General features: G+C 35.8%; 3 protein-coding genes, 1 long non-coding RNA gene and 1 pseudogene across 10 annotated transcripts; 2 read left to right on the top strand and 3 right to left on the bottom strand.

Moving 5' to 3' along the window:
- The first annotated feature begins 6 nt into the window (after positions 1-6).
- Positions 7-2,744, top strand: LOC111370523. Of its 3 annotated transcripts, none has more exons than XM_022992246.1 (4): positions 7-166; positions 993-1,096; positions 1,304-1,471; positions 1,913-2,744. In XM_022992246.1, the coding sequence occupies exons 2-4, from the start codon at positions 1,025-1,027 to the stop codon at positions 2,192-2,194; spliced, it is 522 nt and encodes a 173-aa protein (XP_022848014.1). In that variant the 5' UTR covers positions 7-166; positions 993-1,024; the 3' UTR covers positions 2,195-2,744. The 3 variants fall into 3 exon arrangements, with proteins under 3 accessions (XP_022848014.1, XP_022848011.1, XP_022848013.1); XM_022992243.1 differs by having other exon boundaries at positions 1,301-1,471; XM_022992245.1 differs by having other exon boundaries at positions 973-1,096; positions 1,301-1,471.
- Position 2,745: 1 nt separating this feature from the next.
- LOC111370524 lies at positions 2,746-3,939 on the top strand (annotated as a pseudogene).
- Positions 3,940-6,256: 2,317 nt separating this feature from the next.
- LOC111370521 (transcription factor TCP3-like) lies at positions 6,257-7,570 on the bottom strand. The gene is made up of 2 exons (XM_022992242.1): positions 6,524-7,570; positions 6,257-6,441 (listed from the first exon to the last, which is right to left on the bottom strand). Exon 1 carries the CDS (start codon positions 7,429-7,431, stop codon positions 6,553-6,555), a length of 879 nt encoding a protein of 292 aa, XP_022848010.1. The 5' UTR covers positions 7,432-7,570; the 3' UTR covers positions 6,257-6,441; positions 6,524-6,552.
- A 745-nt stretch (positions 7,571-8,315) lies between these two features.
- On the bottom strand, positions 8,316-15,763 carry LOC111370522. Of its 5 annotated transcripts, none has more exons than XR_002698432.1 (6): positions 15,281-15,763; positions 12,831-14,650; positions 12,509-12,752; positions 12,273-12,431; positions 12,119-12,209; positions 8,316-12,040 (listed from the first exon to the last, which is right to left on the bottom strand). It is a non-coding gene; the product is annotated as an uncharacterized LOC111370522 (long non-coding RNA). The 5 variants fall into 5 exon arrangements; XR_002698430.1 differs by having other exon boundaries at positions 12,509-13,150; positions 13,229-14,650; positions 15,281-15,762; XR_002698431.1 differs by having other exon boundaries at positions 12,509-13,145; positions 13,229-14,650; positions 15,281-15,762.
- Positions 15,764-23,962: 8,199 nt separating this feature from the next.
- LOC111370066 (rRNA 2'-O-methyltransferase fibrillarin-like) lies at positions 23,963-24,394 on the bottom strand. The gene is made up of 2 exons (XM_022991776.1): positions 24,336-24,394; positions 23,963-24,266 (listed from the first exon to the last, which is right to left on the bottom strand). The coding sequence occupies exons 1-2, from the start codon at positions 24,392-24,394 to the stop codon at positions 23,963-23,965; spliced, it is 363 nt and encodes a 120-aa protein (XP_022847544.1).
- Between the last annotated feature and the right edge of the window lie 590 nt (positions 24,395-24,984).

The following is a 24,984-nucleotide window of genomic DNA, read 5'->3' as shown; positions in this document are numbered from 1 at the left end:
ACTTCTTTTTCTTTTTCTACAACATTTGCATTTCTTAGCTTTCACTCATCTACACACTACACTACTACTGCACTATCATTTGCACTTTTGCTTGTATTTTCTTGACATCTGGAGATACCCTTTTGCCAGCAAAGGACGTGTCTTTAATTTGGAGTTTCTTTCTCTGGTACGTGATTTCTTCTTATAATTCTGTTTCATTAATTGTTGAAGAAATGGATTTTGGATGTCAATCTTGATGGGTTTTAAGGATTGATTCTTGATGTGATCTTAGGATTGTTTCTTGATGCGTTTACTGTATTGGGGTGTTTAATTTGGTCTGTTGAATTGGGATTGAAAGATCTGTTAATTTTCTCATTGTATTGAAGACATTATCAAACTCTACTTCGTATGTTTTCAGAGTCAAATTTTACTTAAAAAACTTTTCTTAAAAAAACTTATCTTTCTTACCTTCTAGAAAAGTAATTTATAAGCACAGCAAAGATGCTTGAACTAAAACCAGTCTTTTGTTCTGTATTAATTGGTTGAATCTTGTGTATTGCGTGTCTTTCTGTGATAATCATGTTTCTAAATTGCGGAATTTTGACTTCACAATTATACAAAGGCAATGCTTTGGTTGATAATTTAGGATGCAAAACAGCCCAGAATTGATCACAGGTCATGCGGCCAATTTCCTTAATGTGAGAAGAAGTACCAACATTTTTTATTAACTTATTTTAGTTAGTAAGGCCTTATGTTACCAGAAACATTTTTATTAACTTGTCTGGTTATTAAGGAAAAATCTTAGAGCATTTTGAATTTGCTTTGTGCATGGATATCTCACAATATGTCCTCTGCTGCTGGTTTAGTTGCAAGCCGGGATTTCTTGTTTGTCTAGAAATCACAAAATAGATGATAGCAACAATTTCACAGGATACTTGCAAATTAAGCATTGACCGAATACATAATTCAATACTTGATGTCATTTTTACACAGAGATTCAATATCCTCTGCAGGGTATTCCAGTGAGCTATATTAAGCATCGATCATGGGCTCTGGAGTTTGGTTCAAGAATATAATGAGTAAAAAGAAGAGAGGTGACAGATCGCAAAAATTGAAGGTTTGCTTCTTTTAAATACTCTCACATTCTGCTAGTGATCCCCATGCCATTGATGCCTTCATTCATTTCTCTGTGTTTGAAGTTTCCTCGAAAGCTATTCTTTTCTTTTCTTTTCTGCCAATATTTTGTTCTTAGACATTGTTACATCACAATCTATATATGTCATTTGCAACTTAAATTTTTTTTTCTTTTAATTTATTAAAGCAGATATATTCAACACCCGAACTGTCAAATGGGTACAAGGAGGAAAACTGCTTGCAGAATGAGTCTCCAATATTAACAAATGATGTTTCTGAGGAAAATCATGATGATTTTGGCATGCGCATTGAGGAGATTGCAGCAACTCAAATTCAAACTGCATATCGAGGATACGTGGTATGGAATATACATGATTTGTTCCTTGCTTCCGTCCATTGAGATTAGCCATACAAATGCAGACATATAGACAGTTCATAAATACGAAGTGTGACTTTTCTAGACGAGTACATATTCCAGGATCCTACAATTATATTCTTCCATATTAACAAGTTCCAGTTGAATTATTTGTGAAACTGTGTTTTAATGGTGCATCCTATGATGAAAAAGAAAGAATATTTTTGCTATTGCTTTTAATCTTGTATATGTTTCTCTTATTAGAAGCACATCATTCTTCACTATAATGTTTCTTATCAGCTTGTTAAACTGACACGTTAATTTTCCTGAGAAAGATACTTATTCGTACTTATCTTTGTTACTTTGTATTACCTTGGATATTCTTGTTTCATTCAAAATATATACGAGCTCTTGATTCAAACTGTACTTGCGCTTGTGATTTAGGCAAGGAAAAATTTCGGTCGTCTAAAAGCAACAGTAAGGTTACAGAACCTGTTGCAATGTGATGCTGTTAAAAAGCAAGCATCAACAACTTTGGGCCATCTCCACTCATCGACCAAAATTCAGGCACAGATTAGAGCTCGCCGAGTACATATGGTAACAGAAGGTCGTCTCAGGCAGAAGAAGCTAGAGAATCAATCAAAGCTTGAATCAGAGCTACATGACCTAGAGGTGAGACTGGATGCTTTCTTAGTTGAAGGTTTTGTTGCATTCTTGTTATTGTAGTTAATGTTTAAGAAGGAAAAGGGACAAAGAAACAAACAAAAAATATTTAATGTAGATGTAACTAGGTTCCACCTGTGAATTTTTGAAAGTTTATCAGACACGTTATCTGAAGTCTTAACCACTACTTTCTACTAGATTAAGAAGTACAATTATACAAGAGAAAGTAAGTGACCAATTTTCTGTATCATTCCTGTAACTTATGTGTGCTACGAAGAACTAAAACCAAGACCCCATACGGAGACATAGATAAACCATATTTGTCCTCTATCCTCATCGTAACATGTTTACAGGACTTCTTTAAGAATTAGTATCTGTTTTCCTCTATCTATACAAGTATTAATATTTCCTTGGACAAATTGTACTAATTTGACAACGAAGTAGTTCTTGGGATAGCAATTAGCATTCAGACCTTATTTGATCATCTGACTGTAACAAGTCTTTCTTTTATTGGAATTCTTTATGATGTCTTTACAATAAAGGACATAATTTAATGATTTGGGCTGTTCAAAAATTATGCCTATCTTCCATTAATGTAATTCCTGACAGGTGGATTGGAAAACAATGGATGAAGCTCTTGCAAGGATACACCAGAGAGAAGAAGCAGCATTGCGGCGTGAACAAGCCATGGCATATGCATTTTCTCATCAAGTACGTCACTATAAATAATATTGCTATTGTTTCGAAAATTGGTTTGGCTTGCTTTCACTCAGAAACACTAGAAACCAGCCTGACAACTTGTCCTGTTATAGCCTAAGAACCATTATTAAAAATATCCTAACCTGTTCAGACTGCCCGATCAATTGAGAATCAGATGAACTGCCATGGCCTGTCCAGGTTTCTCAGTTGCATTTTTTTGCTGAGGAGCGATTCAACCTTGACATATATAATGCTCAGATAATTAATTATTTATTTTTTACCACTGGTTTGACCCAGGTTGAATCCTTAGATCCTTGACCCTCTACATTTTAGGTTGCAATCCTATCTGGGTTTTAAAACATTGAAATATTTCCTAATTCTTTTGCTCTATAAAACCAAGTATAAATATAAAAAAACGTGTCTTGCAGTGGAGAGCCAACTCCAACCCGAACTTTGGATCTGGTAACCATGACATTGGCAAAGCAAATTGGGGCTGAAGCTGGATTGACCGATGGATTGCTGCTCGACCTTGGGAAAACCGAGTTGTCCCATTGCATTCAAGTCCAAAGAAATCTCTTGGTCACCAGTCGAGCAGGACTAACAGAAACAAGAATTCACCAACAATTGTAGCACCAGTTTCAGTAATATCAATTTCTCCTAATGGGACAAAAGCCAGAAAATTGTCCTATGGAGCAGCTGAGAAGATGATAGATGCTAAAAAAGTGAGCAGCAAATCCAAAGTGGTGAAAACTAAGAGGGAAAGGGAAATATCTTAATAGATATTTACTATAGATGATCCACGCTCAAGGAGATTGTCGAATGCAATTTGGTTATGTAGCAGAGAAGAGGTTGATTTTATCACGAGTTCTTGCTTGTTTACTCCAATGGGGTGATGCAACTGCGCATTTGTCATTGACAAAAAAAATCAAAGGAAAATCATGAATTCCGGATTGACATGGATGTTTCTTCTTTTACTTTTTATAACATATATTTGTCAAAAAAATAAGTTATCAGCAGATTATTGTGTAAATAGAAATCAATTATTTGTGTTCTTGTGAAGGTTGATGTGCTCTACAAGCACCTATTTAAGAGTTTTTCTGCCCTCTGTTTCTTTGAGCTAGCAATGATATATATATATATATATATAATCCATCTTTATACAATTAAATATTTCGAAATTCAAATGCCTATTTTGTATTGGACAAAATCGGATACAAGATTTGAAATTCTTTTTATTTCTTAATACTATCGACTGATATTTATTCTTCTTTCAAATTCATATATGCAATTACATAATCAGCTTTTATGTGTTACGTCTTCTTCGGTGGACTAAACAATAGAATATATGAAATATCTTTGAGCAAGGCTCGAGTGAGGTTTACCTTGAGACTAGGCCAAGGCCTAGACTAAAATACAAGTTAATCCTTTGAGTTAAGGCTACGAAAGGCATATTAACTGGTATATCGATACGATCCGAGCTCTTGAAATTGAAATAAGTTCAATATAAATTTTTATAGAGATTCTTAGCAACAGCTAGTTCAGTACTCCATTGGCTACCAGTCAGCATCTCAAATGGGGGGCCGTCTGTTAGGTATAAAAATTAATGTGGGCCATATCAATATACTGATTTTATGCGACAAAACATCCCAGAAAAGATAGATCGAAAAATTAATTTTGGGTAGTAACAGAGACCGTATAGAGTGTAAATACTAATATAAATGACATTAATTCAGAAAAATATGAAGTCTGATTTTGCTGAATTCAATTGTGTTACCATTAACATTATAGTCCTCTATACAGAAAAATTTAATTGATTCACCAGGATCATGTTACTTCGCCTAGTCACATTTAATATTATGAGGTAAACTTCTGAATTTACTCCTGTCATTTGACATCGAATCAAATGAAATAATTCGTGAACATTTATTGCTTGTTTAGGATTGCTTAAAAAGTCGATGTCAAAGTTCAATTATAATTTTTCTTTCACTCATTTCATAAACTTTTATCAAAAGTTTTGTTAAACCACCTCTTGGACCTTTCCCTTTAAAGTAGTGTTTCTTTTTACAGAGTTCTCCATCCACGTGATTTTTCGTCAGTCCCTATTTGAACCCTTTTTTTTTTTTTTTTAGAATAAATTTTGTAAAAAGAGATTATTTTTTGAGAATTTATTGTTAAAAAGTAGGAAAATTTTTGGTTTATAAGCCGGGAGAAACCGAGTTTTAAAGAAAGAGGTTGGCTAAAACTGGAGCCTTATTATAAAACTGCTTTATTGCATACTATATATGCTAATTCTGAGGGAGGGAAAATACTTTGTAAAACTCAAGAATTCATTTTGGACAAAATTAGAAGTTAATGTGGGGTATTGTACTTTGCCATTGTGATTGACTTATGGAATGTAAATAAAATTTTCTAGTTAATAATATGCTAAAAGCTTAAAAGGCAAATACAGACAGTTGGCTAATTAGTTGTGGCATTGGCTTAAATGGACCCAGTGCTTGAATTGCTTTTACAAATTGCTATAATAAATTTGCCCTCTTCCATTCTTCACATGGGATTCAATGTATAAAGCTCTGTGTACAGAGCTTTTTTCACAGAGGTCTTACCGACTTCTCACATGGGATCTTAGATTCGGATTGTGTCAAGCTAAAATGTAGAGACGTGACGGGACAAGTCAACACTTATTATGTTTTTACTCAAGCAAAAAAGTTACAAATTATATGCCTGTGATTTTGATAATTGATTTTTTGATCGTTAAAAATAAAGTGAGTTTTACTTGGAGAAGAATTCAAAGAAAAAAAAAAAGGACTGAAATAGTGAAATAATGATAAAAAAAATTAATTTTAATTGGTTTAAAATCTATACCAAACAAGCACTAAATTCATTTTCAATAAAATAATTTTTTATGTAAACTCAAAATTTTTCTTACTTTTTAATTACTTATTTTTCAAATAATTATTTTTTAGAAAATATATTCATAAATAATGGGGTTCAACTTCAAATAGGACTGAGCCCCTGTTTGTCTTCCATTATTAAAAGAAAATAAATTTTTGAATATTAAATTTTTGAAAAAATGTATAGTTAAAAAGTAAAAAATATATATATTAAATTTTTGTGCAAAATATTTTATTGTAAAATTTTTTTTGTTGAAAATGAATTTAAAAAAAAAAAAAAAAAGAGTTATGGAATAATGATTAACAAACATGGGCTAAATATATATAATAGTATAGTTTCTTCTGCTTTATATTCATTTGCCATTTATTGATTAGACTGACAACTATGAAATGTACCTTATAGGAGATAAATGTGACTGAGAATAATTTTTTACCCCCTGAAAATGGGTAAAGTATCATCTTTTAGCATATAAAGATGATACTTTTTGCATGCTTTTCTTAATTACAGCATGCAATTATATAAAGCAAAAGGACAGAATGTAACAAGCTTGCAATTAATATAACATAAAACTTGATGGAATTAATGACAGACATCACAGATTAACAGACAATTAGATCAAAGCAAAGCAATTATATATTCTACGGTTTGAAAAATCTAATTGCTTTCTTGTAATCTGAAAAGAAACTGCTGCAATTTTAATGTAATTCTTGAAGTCCCTCCTGAAAATCCAAAGTAAAAACTAGCTATATGAGGGAATTAAAGAAAATGAATTATTTTTAAAACAAATAATTAATTACGTACCATGCAAGAAGAAGACTTCCATAATGGTGCTAGGATTCATTATGCAGAAAAGTAGTAGTACTTGTAGCAGATTGCTTGCTGGAAACTGGGATCTTATCCTCTGGTTCTTGAAATGGTGTAGATATTTTTGATAAATCTTGAGCAAATCCAACGGCAGTGATTGGGGTTCTCAATGGACTGTAAACTGGAGGGGAATTTATACTGGACTGAAGGGGTTCCCTCTCAGAAAAGATCTGATTTTGGCCTAAATCTTGCAGTGAGTTTATAAAAGATTCTGCTACGCCTACTCTTGAATTGCTAGAATTTGCACTGGCATGATTCCAAGCGAAAATTCTTTGGAGTTTAGAAATTTCCATATTTGTATCCAAACGTGAAGGATTTATGGAAGGAACGAATCCTTGTTGATAACTAGGGTAAAGATTCGAGTTAAACTCGTCATTAGTGTAGGCCTGAAACTCAGTAGAAGGTGATTGTGTAGCATGATTTTTCATTGAAAAGAAACTCAAACTGCAAATGGGGTCGTCTTCTTTGTTCAAATAATTACTTTCTTGATGGATCTTCAGATTTGGGGACTGATCTTCTTGGACCGTTGATCTCATCAATGGCGTTTCATCAAGTGCATCAATGGCGGCTTTAGCTTCCTTCATGAGCCAATCAATGGCTTTACTGGGACGGTCATAGCCAAGCCTGTCTTGCACATCGTAGAATTGAATTGCAGTATTTGGTGATAGTCTAACCCGGCGGTCCCTCAGGCCCGATGCAGTGCAAACTTTGCTGTGCCTATCTTTTCCTCCGGTGGATCGAACAACCCGGCCTCCATGAACTTCTATAATCTCTCCTTTTGCTCCTTTCACTTTGGATTTTGATGGTGCCTGGTTGAAACTGAAACTCTCTTGCATTCTCCACATGAACTGAATTTTTTTATTATTAAAAATGACGACTGTTACAACTGTTGACCTCAAAATCTGGTCGAACCGTCCAACTTGGAAAATTTGAACACAAGAAAATTCATTTAATTTGATTTTTCCAAACCATTTTGGTTGCCAATACTAGAGGAATATCAATAACACTATGGAAGTCTAATTAAGCACTGTATCAGAGAGAAAGAGAGCGCTTTGGGGGTAATGAATTGAACAGCAGGAAAAGAAGTAAGGAGCCCACCCATTTGGCTCATTCACATTTCACTTTCTGCTTAGTTTACTTTCTCCAAAGTACAAATGTTTGTTTTTACAGTTACTTTAATTGAAACACAGGATACCCCAGTGAGTGTATCAATATCAATAATATCTTCCCAGTATGATAGTAACGCATCAGGTGGAACTTAAGGAAGAAAGTGACCTCTATAATGATGGGTGCGTGTGTGGTGGTTGGGGTGGGTAGGGGAGGAGGCATACATGATGATTTTTTATGGGTCCCTAATGCATCGGGTGGAACTTAAGGAAGAAAGTGACCTCCATACTGGTAGGTGCGTGTGTGGGGGTTGCGGAGGGGCCGTGGGGGTGGCGTGGGGAGGAGGCATGCATGATGATTTTTTTTATGGGTCCCTCCTAAGCTCGTGGAACAAGGGTTCTGCATGCAATCATGTTTTAGATCTCTCTCTCTCTTTGGATAAATTCAAGCGGGGTCCCCAACCTTTATAGAGTGTGACAATACGTTTCGAAAATTATGAATGCATATATGGAAAATCGTCAATTTGATGGTTAAAAGGTTCAATATTGTCCAAAATTACCATGGTAACATTAGTGTCAAAACTAAGATTGGAATAAAAGCTTACATAAGATTGTTTATGTTGAAAAAAAAAAAAAAAAGGGCCAGCAGAATTCTCATCACGTCTCCTCCACATAGGTATCACTTGCATACTGAATATCCCATTAGAAGGAAAATGTCGCTGATCGAGAAAAATGTCTGATGATCGTTTGTACTCCGACCGTCAAGTCAATGACCGGACGGAAGATAATATGAGTGCAAGAGACGGGAAAAGTAGTTTGGCCAAAATTGGAATAACATATCTTTTGCAAAGTGAATTCACATATATATGGGGAAATAATAATGGATCAAGTGGTTAATGGATCGAGCTCAAGCCCAATATGAAGTTGTTTTGTAAAATAACCCAATCAATTGAATAGTTGAGCCATGTTTGGCATATATAGGACCACCACCACCATCTACATGCCACATAATTTATAGGTGTAACAACAGTCCCCTAAGTCTGAGTAGTACATTCATATGCGAGTTGAACTTCAAAATATAAGTAGTTAAGTAGATGAGTTCTTACATATTGCCTAAAAAATATGAGCAGCTCCGATAAGTCGGAGCTTACGAACTGCCTCAAAATATGCATCAATCCTAAATGTGTGTGAACTTATGAATTGCCTCGAGAATATAAACCGCTTCGATATATGAAGACTTACGAACTATCTTTAAAATATTTGTGCGAGTTTGAATAAGTGAGGGCGTACAGATTGCCTCGAAAGATAGATATCACATAATTTATCAAAATTACGACAACATCTTTTCTGTAATATAGATTAAACCAACTTGTAATACAATATAATATATCCACTGTATATACATAATAAACTGGGATCCATTTACCCCTCAAATTACTAACAACGATAGCGTGAATTATGTTAAATGAAACTTTTCTTAAATAGAATATACAGAGAGCTTATCATGTATCATAGCACGTGATATGCTGTTAATAATGAAATGAAAAATGTAGATAACGTGGCATAGATACTGGTTGAAATGAAAATAATATCATAGCATGCTAGCAAGTGATATGGCATATATACTTGGAAGCAATAATATAATGCATATGCTAGTAGTAACATATAATGATACTAAGATAATCCCTAAGTTTAAGTATGGACATTCATATAAAGCATGGATTTTTGGATAGAGGTGTAACTCTAAATCGTAATGAAGCTAATGCAGAGCCGATACTATGAATATAAGTAGTAATGGTAATGCTCTGAATGTGAGAAGCAGAGGTGATGCTCTGGACATAAGTTGTAGAATCGATGCTTTGCATGTATAAGTAGCAGAGAAGATGCTCTAGATATGAGCGATGCTCTTGATGTATAAATAGCAGATGGGATGCTCTGAACATAAGTAGAAAAGGTAATGCTCTAGATATAAGTTGTATACTCTGGACATAAATAGTAGAGTCAATGCTTTGGACATAAGTAGCTACGATAAACTGATGTCCTTACATGGGGGTGGTGCATCCATGTTAAGGACTTCTTTTCTTCCTCCATGGTATTTGATCCAGCTATGAAAGGCTTTGCCTTCATAGATATTAAGGTTGGCCAACCCCTTTCCTTAAGAAACGATAAATAATATAAGCTTTTATAAAGATAAGTAGATGTAACATAATTGAAGCAAAAGCAAAGCTCAAGAAGATAGGTAGCTGTAATGTAGTCGATGTAGAGGCATGATGAGCTTTCTGAAGATAGATACATCTGTGTTATTGCTAATGTAGATTCGTGGCTCTAAGTATATAAATAGCCTTTAATAAGCTGATATAGAGACATGATGAGCTCTCTTGAATATAAATACATCTGCAATGCAACAACTCATATAGTGAGGCATTTCACAAAGAGAGAAATGAATATCGAGCAAACAGCTCATCTCGAGCTATTGTGGACTTAAGGATGAGTTCTTATTGCTATGCTATATGATAGAGAAAATTCCAAATTGGAAGCAAAAGTACAATCATCTAGCATACGCGAGACATCTTTAAGTGAGAATAACTATCAAGCTGGTGGCTCGCCTTGGACTATTGAAGACTTGTAAAGAGTCTTTGAATGGACAAAATCTTATAGTTAGGCTTGACAGTAGTGAAAGGTGAGGAATGAAAATATCTCAAAGCTAGGGATAAACATTTGACAATGCAGAGAACAAACATCTCGCGAATAGCCCCTGAACTATCGGATCTTATAACTTGAATGACGAGGTCTTATAACTTGCTCAACGATAGTGAGGGATAAGGGATAATAATCTCGCAAAGCCAAGAATAAGTATATGGCGAGCCCGTGAATAAACATCTTACGAGTAGCTCTCAAATTATTGAAGTCTTATAAATTGACTTTGGATAGATGAAGTCTTATAACTAGGCTCAACAAAAGATAAACGTGGGGAATAAGCATCTCGCGAAGCTAGGAATAAATATCCTGTAAATAGCTCTCAAACTATTGAAAGTCTTATAAGCTGGCCTCGAATATATAAGGTCTTATAGTTAGGTTCGACGATAGTGAAATGCGAGAAATAAACATCTCGTGAAGCCAGGAATAGTCATGTAGCAAGGTGGGGAATAAACATCTCGCGAATAGCTCTCGAACTAATGAAGTTTTAGAAGCTTGCCTAGAATAGACGAGGTTTTATAGCTGGCTCGATGATTGTGACGAGCAAGGGATAAGCATATAAAAAACTCAAGAATAAGCACTTGGCGAGGCATAGAATATACATCCTTCGAATAGTTCTTGAATTATTGGAGTCTTATAAGCTAACATTGGATAGACAAGGTCTCATAACTAGGCTCGACAATAGTGAGATGAGAGGAAAAAGCATCTCGTGAAGTCGAGAATAAGGATCTGGTAAGACAGGGAATAAACATTCCGCAAATGATGTCAAGAAAAGCTCATTTTGCAAGGACAAACACATCTAAAAATGCCTCTTCCTTTTTTCAAGGACTCCTAGAAACATAAGGCACAAAGATCAGGGCACCATATGCATATACATGCCAAGGCAAAGATTCTTTCAAATTCCAATTCTAAACTTTCATAGTATGTTTAGTAATGGTAATTGAAGAATACTAGACTAATAGAAAGAAAATCATGTAAATTCAGAGCACTTAAATCTAATATAAGTTGCCATATTCATGAAGAACAACAACTGTAATGTTTATTGTATGTCAGAATTGAAAACTGGAAAAATGCTATAATACGTGAACCTGGTTTACAACTTGGATAACGAGGAATGGAGCTCATACGAAGAGATTTTATATAACTCCTCTATGCAATAATCAACAAGAAGATTCAAACCTAAAGCATACGATGTTCTACATGAACTCAAAGAAAAACTGAAAAGTCCCAAATTGGATAATGTTAGTTTTTCAATATAATAACTTCACAGGTAAACTACCATATAGATTGTGCAATGGCCTTCTTCTTAATCACAATGCATAACAACGGTTTTACTGGGAGGTTACCTTGTTGCTCGAAGAATTGGCCAATGTTAGGGTACGGCTTGAAGGAATCCAATATTTTAGAGGCAGTTGGAGTTCATTTCTCTCGACAGTAATCAATTCACAGGCCAACTTTCAACGAAGTGGGGACAAAATGAATGGCTAACACATAAATAGAACTAGTCCTACCATGGAAAATATTGTAAGCTACAGAATCTTCTCAATTAGTGTTCAAAGTTATAAAAAAGAACTACCAAGCCTTTCACGAATTCATAAGGTTGGACTACCTTGTGGTGGCATATGTGTGTAGTAGTAGGAAAACTGATGACCTGGTAAAGAATATAGAAGTTAGTACACCTTTTTATAAGAACTTGTATACAAATGTAATGAATTATCCTCGTCCTTACCTTGTAGACTGAATATAACACTAGTTGGCAATGGTGGGATCACATCCAATGTTGGCAAGGGTCATGTACATTCATGCATTTCAACACCGCCCTACGTAAAAAAGACCTTAAGTAATACCTAAAACAAATAGTTTAACAATATGAAGGTACTCACCAACAATAGTTGTGAATATGAGAATGGTGTCTGCGATAAGTATTGTTCTTGCGAAGTTACAAATTTAGGTGCAGCCTCTTCATTATTACCCTGCCTCGGTCTCGGTCTCGGTCTCGGTCTCGGTCTCGGTCTCTTTCTTTTGCTTGGCGTTGAACATGCCTGCATGTACAAGAAAATTAAATTGCTATACAAATTCACAACTTTTGAAGAATAAAGACCTGAAACGATGAACAAACCCCTGATTTCTTTGATGTCAACTCCAACAGACTTTCTCCAAAGTCTTCGAGCTGCCCCCTTTTTCTTTGCAACATTGAGGTCCTATATGATATCGTTTGTAGTAGTTTGGAAGGCGTAGACTGAGAGGATAACTGTATAGTCTGCACGAAATAATATTGCTTGCACCATACGACTTTGTTGACATCAACTCCGATGCTTGCAATTTTATCCAGTCCAATATCGTACATGTCCGACACTCGTCATCTGCAGCAATGTTAGCTACTTCCATAAAAGCTTTACACACACTATAGTACCTTAACTGTCTAGAGGTACTGAACAAACCATCATAATTCGCTGCAACCCTCGTGTATGCCCTGTTGACATCCCTCATCCACCTTCGTAGTGTATAACGCTCAGGTAATTGCATTACGTCATTACGAATCAATACCACAACTGCATGTCTAAAAACATCTCAAAACTCAAACAAGTGACAGCTACATATAAAGTCAGATGTCTCTCTCTGAAATAAGAACAAAAAACATATTCTTCTTCTTGTGCTCACCATAAAAGACATCCTCACGCACCTCATACATGGTCCCAAAAGGTCCTTCTGAAGCAGATATGACATCCTTACCTTTGAATTCATCCTGGACTTCCCTGAACTTGGAAATGGTATAGACTGTCTCAAAATGCTTTTCGAGTTCATAATTCATTACACAGATACAGTTTGTGAGTATGACCTGAAATCAGCCGGGAACTCTTTTTCAACCTTATTCTTGAGCGCTCGTTCATATAGTTCTACAAATTGCTTCAAGGATGTCTTCGAATTGACATAACCGTTGAAGAACGTATTCAGACTCTCACTGCGTTGAGTTGTGAACATCTCTATCCAAAAAGAGGTTTTCAAAAAGCACGAAACCCAATGACCTTTATTAAGATACAACCTCGACAACCATTCATTATCCATTAAGTCATATGTCTCGATCATCTCTTTCCAACATGCTTCAAATTCTTCAATATTCTGTGAATCATACACCAAGTGATGTATAATCGAAAATATGGAAACCTTATTCACATGATATTCGAACTTCTTCGACAATTTCTTCAAAATGTGCTGCAGACACTACCTATGCTTGGTATCTAGGAAAACAATTTCAATATCATTTTGCATGGTCCTATCTAGAATAGTAATTATTCCATGAGAGACTCTACCATGTATGCACTAAAGCCATGTCCTAAATAGCTAGACAAAGATATATGTGTCCTCATTTGATAACAACTCACAACCGAACAATATTGATTAACCGTGATGATTTACGCTAACGAAAGGTGCAAACGGCATGTCATACTTATTAGCGAGATAAATGGTGTCAAATGTGACTACATTGCCAAACTCCTTATATGCGTGCCTACACCTATTATCAGACCAAAAGACGTTATTCAAGTGAGACTCGTCGTCTACATCCATATTGAAGTAAAAACTTGAGCATCTTGCTTGTATATTTGAAAAATAACACTCTATTACGGTCGCATCTCCCTCTCTTAGTAGTAATCGCCTCACTTGCTCAATATAATTACGATAATTCCTTTCCACACATGTCATGTTCTCATATTCCCATGCTTCAACAACTGCAGAGTTGAATGTTTTGTACAACGAAATTCGTGCCAAGTCATTCACTTCAAGTTTTCATTTCACATTTGTACTCAATTCTCTATTGCATCGATACTACCTAGACTTGGAAGGGCTAGTTCTATGGTTATGGTCAAGGTAGACTATGTTAATTCTTCACATTCCAGGACCATCTGAAGAAGCAGAGATCCTTGCTTTTATAATCTATCTGGCTGATTGGTTGTGGATTTAAAGAGCCACTTGCATTACTCGTTCTTTGGCCTTCACGACTATATGGCAAGGTCACATATTTCAACAATCCATCGCCCCCTTCTTCGAGTTTTTTTTTGGGACTGGAAAACCAACATCGTAAGCATATCTCTTGTAGAAGTAAATAATTGTTTCTTATTGTTGAACATTATACCTACCTCAGGCATGATCGGCCCATTGTGTCCCAATGTTTCTTCTTCTAGGTTGATGGCATTCTCTGCAACATTGTCATTATCGAATACCGAAACAAATTCATCAATCAAGTGTTCTATAATTTCCTATGCTGCAAGAAAATAAGACGTAATGTAAGTCATCACATACACCAATTACACGATAAAATGTAATTTCAGTTTCACAATCCATATACATATATCAAACAAAAAAGCACTCAATGTAGTAAATGTTACATTCCACCTAGATTCCAATAAAAGGTACTAATAAAGATTTAAACCTTTCAAGCAATCAAACAATTTGAAAGTTTCAAATCATCAAGATAGAGAAGATGGAATATATATAATTTGGCTCAAGAAAGAAATCATTGATTGTCTTCGTCCTTAACAAAGAGGATCTTAAAAATGCAATTCTGTACACAAATAGAGCTTTGAATTCTAATTTTCCAAATGACCAAACAGTATACATACAGACCAAACCCTCACTTTGGTACAAGTGGCATTCGAAGAAGAAAAATAGAGCTTCAGTAAAACGCTTCGCTATTGCTCTTGGCAGAGCTGGACTTGAGTTTTGAGTTAGATTTGTTAGAGAGAACTTGTACTGAGTTCAACAAGGAGAATGTAAGAGCAAAAAAATAGAAACTTCAATTCTTACTTCCAAAAAAACAGAACCTTCAATTCCTACTTTTCCAAATGGCATAAAAAAAAAAAAAACAATGAATAAACTAGCACGTCTAACATACCATGGGAAAAAGTCTCAAAATTCGTGGTTTATCATACACTCGGACACTAGTTAGTGAAAACTTGCTTGCACGGGGTACACGCAAAGCCTCAAAATCCATGGTTTATCATAATTTTCGTTAATGGAGTTAGATCGGGGTGTAATAGTCCTCAGATGCAGCCCCGATTTTCTTTCATCGACAGAGAAGATGTGGAAGAAATACCGAACAAGGGAATAGAGTAGGAAAATGAGGAAGGTTTTCGACCGGAGGTGCAGGCCTGATTTTCTTGCCGTCGACAGAGAAGACGAGTGAGAAAATGGATGTAATTCCCGCTTTGCTAAAGAAGGAAATGAAATGGGAAATTTGGGGAAAATGAAGAAGGTTTTCCTGCTTTGCTACTTTTGTAGGTCTCCGCCATTTTAACGTTTTTAATATCAATTCTTCTATTTTGATTTTAACTTCCACCTCAGAATTTTTCAAATTTGCTGTAATCCATCTGTCAACCCCTTTCAGTACGCCCAGCATTATTGAAGTTGGAATCTATTTGGAATCTTTTTCTCTAAGCATTGGGAATTTAAAAAATCTTCAAATTATAGGTGAAGTGGGATGCAAATCACATATGGCTGGGGGTAGGGGAAGTAGATGTAGTGATTTTTATTTTTGTAGTTTTAATTTTTAATTATTTATTTGGGATTTATTTATAATTTTTTGAAAAATTTGAGATTATGATAGCAATTAGTTCTTTACTTTTTTCATTTATTTTATTTTATTTAAATATGAGGACGTATTTGTCATTTCACAACTTTTTATTGAAAAAAGTAGATGGAAATGATGACTTTCGTAATAAAAGGTATAAATAGAGGTGAAAATGTAAAAAAAAAAAAAAAAAAGGTGGAAACTTTTTGCACAATGATTAGTTTATAAATATATGATATTGTAAGATATGATAAGATCAAAAATCTCTTCAGCCAAATAAAAAAAATTTCACTTTTTTTTGGCACCTCTCAATTTTATAAAATGTTTTGCAACTCCCTATGTACAAATAGTGTTATATATATACATACACAGTATATTATACTGTCTACATTCATTTAAGGGTTGGGTGTTGTTAGCTGGTGTAATGTACAGTGTACAATAGTAAACCAACCAAAAATGACAAATCCAGAAAACAAGTGACCCATCACTGTCATTTTGTTCTGCCCTCAACTAATATGTTTTACGGAAAAAATACATAATTATCCTAGTTTTAATATGTACTTTAAAATTTAAGAAACTTGTAAAATTCTTTCAAAAATCAGATGATAGCATTTGTCACAATTTGATAAAATTTCGTGATTTATTAATTAATTAAACACGCCAAGGTCACAATAACATTAACCCATGTTTGAGACCCATTTTTTACAAACTTATTTTTTCTCAAACTTAAAATTGTTCTCCATCCTACCCCATCCCCACACCACGACCATGACCACTACCACTACCCAAATGCTATTGCACCTCACCACCACCACGTAGATATGTATACCACAGTAATACCACATACATATGTACGTTCATTGCACTACTAGAGATGGCAACAGAGAGAGTCGAGGTCGAGGTCGAGGCTATCTCCTCTGGCCCCGGGTAATTCTCAACTCGTACCCGCTCCATTACTGTTCAAGACAAGGCAATGCGGGTCGGGTCGGGTCTAGGCCCTTACTTGATTTATTTAATTTTTTTTTTAGTTTTTTATAATTCATTTTATTGCTCCCATTTATTAAAGTGAGACAATAATATATTTATTAACTTTTTAATTGATTTATTTAACTTTAAAAGTTAATTATTTAAATATATATTTGGTAAGCTAAGGCTTTTATTGTTTATCATATTCTTTAAATAAAATTAGTTGCCAATTTTTATTAGAACAAATGAAAATTTGTGGAATTTTTCATTTAAAGTATTGAATAATAATAATAATAATAATAATAATAATAATAATAATAATAATAATAATAATAATAATAATAAATGGGGCAGGTAAGTCCTCCGCTCTGTCCCCAACCCGAATACCTAATTAAGTGGGCAATCCCTCCACGTTCAAGGTGGGGCCTGCGAGTATTGGGATTGACTAGGATTTTGGCCATTCCTGTGCACTACCACCACCAAACTACCATCATGCAGACCTGTACATTCACCCACACAACCATAGCCAATGCACCATAACATCCATCACACCCTATCCCCACTTGTGAAATCTACAACCATTAAGTACCTTTGTAGCTACAACATTCGCTGCAAATTCAATTTGGGAAAAAGATGGATTTCTATGAAGGAAGATCGAGAAGTGGAAGAAGATATTTATGGAAGGATGGGTTGGGTATAGTGACCCAATCTACAAAAAATTCGACAACTCCGGAATCCTTACATTACTAGGCATTCAAGCAGTTGAAAAGTAGAAGTATAAGCATTGGTGTGGGCGGCTGAAGACGATGATGGGCAGTGGGACAATGAGCCGCAGTAGACAATGACAAGCGATGGTGATAGTGGAGACAGTGGGCAACAATAATGGGTGTGGATTGAGAAATAGAGGTTTGTAGTGTGTAGCATAATCCGATTTTTGGAAAGATAAATTTAGGCTCCATTTGGTACATATTAATATAAAAATGAGAATGAAAAATATAGTTGTTACGGATTCCACATCAGAGATAGAAAGTCAAATATGGTAATTTGATATGATTGATAACGATAATATTTTTCATTTTAATGGGTAAATAATGGGAAACAAACGGAGGTTTAAATTCTAATTTTTGAAATGAAAGATAGAGAATAGGGATGGATGTGATTTTCCCATACCAAAATGACTCATATTTCACATAATGGGCCATCCCCAGCCTACATTCTTCAGAAAGGGGGTAAAATTTTTTCACTCCCACAGGCTCCATATTGTCCAGTACCAGTAAATAAAGTCTTCGTCTTGAATTCCTCGTAAACGTTTTGAATATTTATGGTTTATAACATTTTTATTTTATATTATATTTTTATTTTTAAAATAAATAATTAATTAAATGAGACCATAAATGATGATTTTTTAATCTTTGTCCCGCTCTCAAAAATTCCTATGGAGCTGGAATGGTAATAGGTGTCTCAATTCCCTCCATCATGTTGCCACCCTATCTCCCGATACACATTGCAGGTTGATATAATTTTATGAGAGAATGAATTTTATGTATGAATTATACTACAAGTACAATAATTTTGATATCATGATTGACAGTTATTTCACATGCAAGAGATGGGTCCACGATTGTGAGTGGACCGTAAAAAAAGAGTGTACAACAACATTATTCTTTATATACATATAAAAAATAACTTCGTTTAATATTAAGAAATTTAATAGTCAAAGGAGGAGGGAAACGCGATTCTTTGCGACATTTTCAAGGTTTTTTGAATTTAGATGGAAAGTTTTATTTTTATTTTTAATATAATCATAGTACATATACATTTTATTATTATTTTTTATAACAATTATTTAATAATTTATGAATCAAAGGGGAAGATGAAACTTAGGGTCTGTTTGATTGCAAAAATAGAATTTGAGTGGAAAGAAAACGAATTTCAGAGAATTGAATTGTTTAGAAATTGTTTTCCTGGAGATTGTAAATTATTGTATTTAATTGATATAATTTTTCACGTGAAAAATGTTGAAATAAAAGTATTTTTTTGTATTTTTTGGCTTTATTTTACATGAAAATTGTCAATCAAAGTGATAGATTTCATTGGTATTGGGGATGAAATTTGTCTCCATTGCCAAAAAATTATCTATTTTTTGATGTTTGTTTGACTTTATTTTACATGAAAATTGTCAATTAAAGGGAAATATTTTCTTACAATAATTTTTAGAATTTGTTTCTATTGCCAACAAAAAAATAAAAAATGAAAAAAAAATGGCAGCCTACCTCCTTAAAAACCAAGAAAACTCTATTTTTCAAGAAAACCAAGAGAATGAATTCCATGGAAATTATTTGCTATCAAACACCATCAAAAAGTGAAAAATAGAAAAAAAAAATTTCATTTTCCACGGAATTGTTGCCAAATCAAACAGGCCTTATTTCATCACACTCAAATTCAAGAATAAATCCATCAAAAAGTAAAAAAGATTTATGAGTAATAAGAGGGGTACTTTTAAGTTTGACCCAGTCAAATAGAAGAAATTCCACTTTGATTTTGAAAATCATGAATATTATCACAATGGCCTCTTGAATGTTAAACGACAAAGATGTCCTTAAATGTATTATACAATTACAAAACAATGTATTGTTGAAAAGTCTTTACTATCCTTTTAGTTAATAATTGAAAACCAAACACTACCCCACTTATAAAACACTTCAAAATGAGCTTTCAAGACAGAAAAAAACTCTCATCTTTTATCTGCTTGAACCTCAACATTTCAAAAAACGTTCAAACGCTGAAGCCGAAATTTTTTTCATATCAATTTATTCAAATCGGTAAGTATATTTACGCATGTTTGATTTCTTTTTAAGAAAATTAGTATACGTTTGAATAGAGAAAATTTATTTCGAAATAGAGTATTGATTTTTTTAGCAAATTGAACGTATGAAAAAAAATTTGAACAAATCTATAATTTTTTTCTTCTACGTAATGCGGAAAATAGAAAAGCAGTCGACTATTTGGCTGTTAAACAGCCAAACAACCACTTGACTGTGGGCTGTTAAACAGCCAAATAGTCACGTGACAGTCAGCTGTTTAACAGCCAACAGTTTGACTGTTTAAAAGCCAACAGTCGGCTGTCTGTTGGCACTGATTTTTGTTGGCAATGCATTATTTTTTCTTATAATTAATAAATGAAGTTGATTAAATTCATTTCCTCATGCAGAAATGATAATCCCCGTCGTTATTTTAGTAATTTCGAATTGAATGAAAATCATCGGTGGGAATGGAGATGGATGAGTGACATACGTGGTTGTATTGCAATTTCTATAACAGAGAGTACACCATACTTAGAAATGTACCACGATTTGCAAAATAAGCTAAATGTCGATCAATCTCAATACGATATGCAATTGAGATATTTATTCAACGGTTATGGGGATTCATCCATTCCGATATCACCGGTATTTGTTACTAATGATGTTGAATTGAATTATCTATTAGAATTGAATAAAATGTATCGGACTCCGACTGTTCTTGGTGTGACTTTAATTACGAAGGATGTTATCGAAGGTGAACGCGAAGATTCAGATAGGGCGGATAACAATGATCGAGGTTTTTGGGAGACAGTGGAGATAGTTCCTATGGATGAAGTGGTTATTCCTGAAACAGTTGCTTCTAATCGTGATGTCGCTGTTACGCGCAGAATTCCATCGACGGTTGAAGATAATGAGAATATAAACGAGTTTACAAATGAAAATTTGATTGCTTTATCCCGACAGAGACATAAGCCGAGTGGGAGCTCACAGGTTGGAACAAGTGGATTGTCCTCAAATTCTTCCCGTGTGGCTCCCGATTATGAGGACTTGTATGTCGAGCAACTGTTTGAAACCAAGAAAGATTTGCAGGAAGCTGTGCACCGACTGGCATTAAAATATAACTTTGAGTTCAAGGTAAAGAAATCAAACAAGTCATTGTTGACAGTTGTCTGCGTCGAAGGTAGTTGCAATTGGCGCTTGAGAGCAACTAAAATGGACACGAATGTGTGCTTCGTAATTTGCAAGTATTCATGGGAACATACTTGCGAAGTGGGAATTCTTCGAAACGATCACAAGTAAGCTCGAGCATGGTTTATTGGTCGACAAATAATGAACAAGTATCAGGACCCACGGACGATCTACAGACCTTCGGACATCATTAACGACATCCGTCAAGAGTATGGACTGGTCATGAGCTACCAGAAAACTTGGAAGGCCAAAGAATGTGCGTTGGAGGATTTAATGGGATCGGCTGAGAAGAGATATACTAAATTGGCCAGGTATTGCCATAACATGGAGAGAACTAATCCTGGCACGACATTTTTTATTGAGACGGGGAGCGATAATTGTTTTAAGTATTTTTTCATGGCTCTCGGACAATGTATTCGGGGTTTTCAAAATACAATGCGACCTGTAATTCTAGTTGATGGTACAACTCTGAAAGTTAAATATCAAAGCAAATTAATTATTGCTACATGTCCAGACGCCAACATCCAAATTTATCCTATTGCATTCGGCATAGTCAACAGCGAGAATTATCTGTCCATGTGTTGGTTCTTTTCGAAACTGAGGGAAGTGATCAGGGAAGTCGAAGACCTTGCCTGTGTAACCGATCGGGGACAGTCTATAATAAACGGTATCGCTGAAGTTTTTCTATAGGCACATCACGGGTATTGCATGTACCATATACAAGGTAATTTGAAAACTAGGTATCGGAGCAAAGGCATCGTTTCATTGTTTAGAAGAGCAGCCGAAGCTTACAGTGCTGAAGAGTGTAATAAGTTCATGTTTGAGATAGGAAGTAAATCATTACCGACGTTGGAGTATCTGACGAACATGGGGATCGAACATTGGGCACGGTCATACTTTCCAGGACGTCGATACAACATGATGACGTCGAATAACACGGAGTCTCTCAATACATTGTTTAAGAAGGATCGAGAGTTACCAATTCTCGCAATGATTGAGAATATTCGTAACAAGCTGCAACAGTGGTTTCATGACCAACGTGCGGCATCACAGAGTTGCAATAGTGTGCTGAGCCCAGCTCAAGAGGAGAAACTCTTTAAGGCGACAGAGGTTGCGAGGAAATTGAATGTGAAAGCACCTGATGAGTTCCGCTTCTCCGTGCAATGTACACGTAATACGGCAAATATAGTGGACTTGACTGATAACACATGCACTTGTACGAGATTTCAGTTGGAGAGTTTTCCATGTGAGCATGCAGTTGCGGTGGCCATGTATCGAGGTTTTGCAGCGAGAACATTATGCTCTTTGTATTATACGACAGAGTCTTGGAGAGCAGCATATGCGGAGACTATATTTCCTCTGCCGAATGAAACAGAGTGGGAAGTTCCATAGCACATTCTCCCGTTTAATGATTTGTTGCCACCAGCAGTTGAACCGCGTGGTCCTGAACGTCCAAGTACATCTAGAATGCCATCTACCAGAGAGTTTCCTCGACCGCGTAGGTGTGGCAAATGCAGAGCCATAGGGCATACTCGACAATTTTGTACCAGTCAAATTTTCCTAAATGACAATTAGATAGGTACATTCAATACTTGTTCTTCATAAATGTTCAATATTCTATATTTATTCTTGATAAACGGCATTTACAATTATTCATATGGAAAAATTAGTTTCATTCTTAGTATATGTGTAAAATAACAAAAAATCAACTTACAGAAAAATAATTATATACATTGAACACAAATTTACAAATATTTCATAATAAGAAAAATAATTACATTTACAATGTGAATGTTATATACACCGAACACAAATTTACAATTATTTCATAATCACAAAAAATAATTAAATTTACAATTCGAATGTTACATATATTTAATACAAATTTACGGATCACCATTAAATTCGAACAAATCACATGCTAACTTCTTTCTCCAGTTCTGTATCCACGATTGGTTGATTCCATCAACCTTATGTCTTATACTTAAAAATTCAACGTATTTAATGGCAAATATGCCGTAGTCGTCGCTACAATTAAATAAGAATGGATCAGTTCAGTACTGTGTAGCTAAAAAACTAAATCTGAAAGATGAAAACAACAAAGTTCAAACACTTACCTTACGGACTGTCGTGATGTCGTCGTATTCCGAACAATCTGTAATCTGTCTTGTACAGTCATCCCCGCTTGTTTGGCCATCATAGGAACAATTACAGCTACGGACTCCAAGTTTTGCTCCAACTGGCCTTGCGTCAAACATGAATGATCTGGGTCGTACACATATATAGTCGTGTCAGCAAAAACGATTTTTAGCGTAACATAGTACCTATTGATGCACGCTGGAATGTACATATGTGTACAACCCTCCCATGATTCTTTTCCGACACTCGGCGACAATCCGATGACCCACTCGAGCATATATTCTGGCACCGTGTACTCGTTACCCATAAGTTGGAGCGACTGATACTCTATGGTAACGGCACGCAGGAACTTGGTGTTTAATATGACTCGACCATGGACGTCAAATGATTTTGGATGTCTCTGAGCTCGATCTTGCAGCCAATCCATGGCCACGTCGATGTGCTGCATCAAGAAATACCAAAAAATTATTTGTTATTCATTTAATAAACACGAAGTGACGTATACATACAAAACACGAAATGAATAGTTCACTTACATCGTCGGTGAGCCAAGCTCCCGAATTCGTGATATCGTGGAACCACTTGTAAGCGTCCGAGACCGTCCAGTTACCTATCGTGCGGGTAGCTCTGAAAAAATAGAGAAATGTTAAAATATGCATAGACGAGTTAGCGTACAGTGCTTTATTAAAATCATACAATACTTATTCGGGGATAATTCTCCTCCACTCCATCTCGAATACTTTCTATTTGGCATTGTCCACCTCTCTGAATAAGTTCGGGTACGTCCCATCGATGAACGTCCTCCTCTTGGCCTCAGCCGTGAAGGAGGAAACAACATACCGTGACGATACTCTCAACCTCTTGCCGACCACCTGCTCCATCTTATCAACAACATGTCTTTTACCCTCAATCACGATGGGCGTCCTCTCGCCCTCCGGGGCCCCCTCCTCCGTCGCCACCTCCTCTGCCCCCCATCGGGCCCTCTCCCTCTGTCGCCACCTCCTCCGCCCCTCCCATCGGGGCCTCCCCCTCTGTCGCCACCTCCTCCGTCTTTCCTATCGGTGCCTCCTCCCCATTGCCCCCCCATCGGGGCCACCCTATCCCCCTCCATAAACAACCAAAATGACTCTAATACCTCGTCATGCCAAAAATGTGGATGACCCCCCTCTCCATCACCATCTCTACCACCCTCTCGATCATCTCCACCATCCCCTCTGTCCCCCCATTACCTAGCGGCTAAATCTTCTCTAAGTACCGCATCTTGAAGGTTGATGACGCAAGACCGTAGCATTCTAACATCGTGGGATAAATCGTCAACCCTCTCTGTCAACTCTCGTCCCATATCATCGACCCTCCCTATCAGATAGTCGACCTTCCTCGTCAGATCGTCGACCCTCTCGGTCAACTCTCGTCGTAGCGCGCCGACCTCCTCCGTTATAAATCCAGTCAGACGGGTATACAAATCATTAGTGTGTGTCGACAATACACGAGGGATGTGTCTGGACGAGGGAGAAGGAGATACCCTCGGCGGTGGTAATGCCAATGGTGGCGACGATGCCCTCGGTGGAGGCGATGCCAATGGTGGCGACGATGCCCTCGGCGGAGGTGATCGTCGATCAGCTGGACCGCCCTCTTATATAAATAACATTAAAAATTATTAAATAAATTTATACGTCGACGATATTCAATAAATTATATTTAATTCACATACCCAATCTCGATTCACAGTCGGATCAGACCTCTGCTCGTCTTCGGTTTGCGGAACACCTACATCCGCACAAGGCCCCGAGCCTCCTCCTCCATCGACGGCGTCAACTCAGGTATGACTTCAAACTGACATATTGACATTTGAACTAGTTAACGATCATGTAAACAGATTTAAACTACATATAATATAAATTACAAATGCATAATACTTACATGAGGATTGTC

This window comes from Olea europaea, chromosome 21 (genome assembly GCF_002742605.1).
Source record: "Olea europaea var. sylvestris chromosome 21, O_europaea_v1, whole genome shotgun sequence".
Classification (NCBI taxonomy): domain Eukaryota; kingdom Viridiplantae; phylum Streptophyta; class Magnoliopsida; order Lamiales; family Oleaceae; genus Olea; species Olea europaea.
This window is presented reverse-complemented; position numbering and strand designations above follow the sequence as displayed.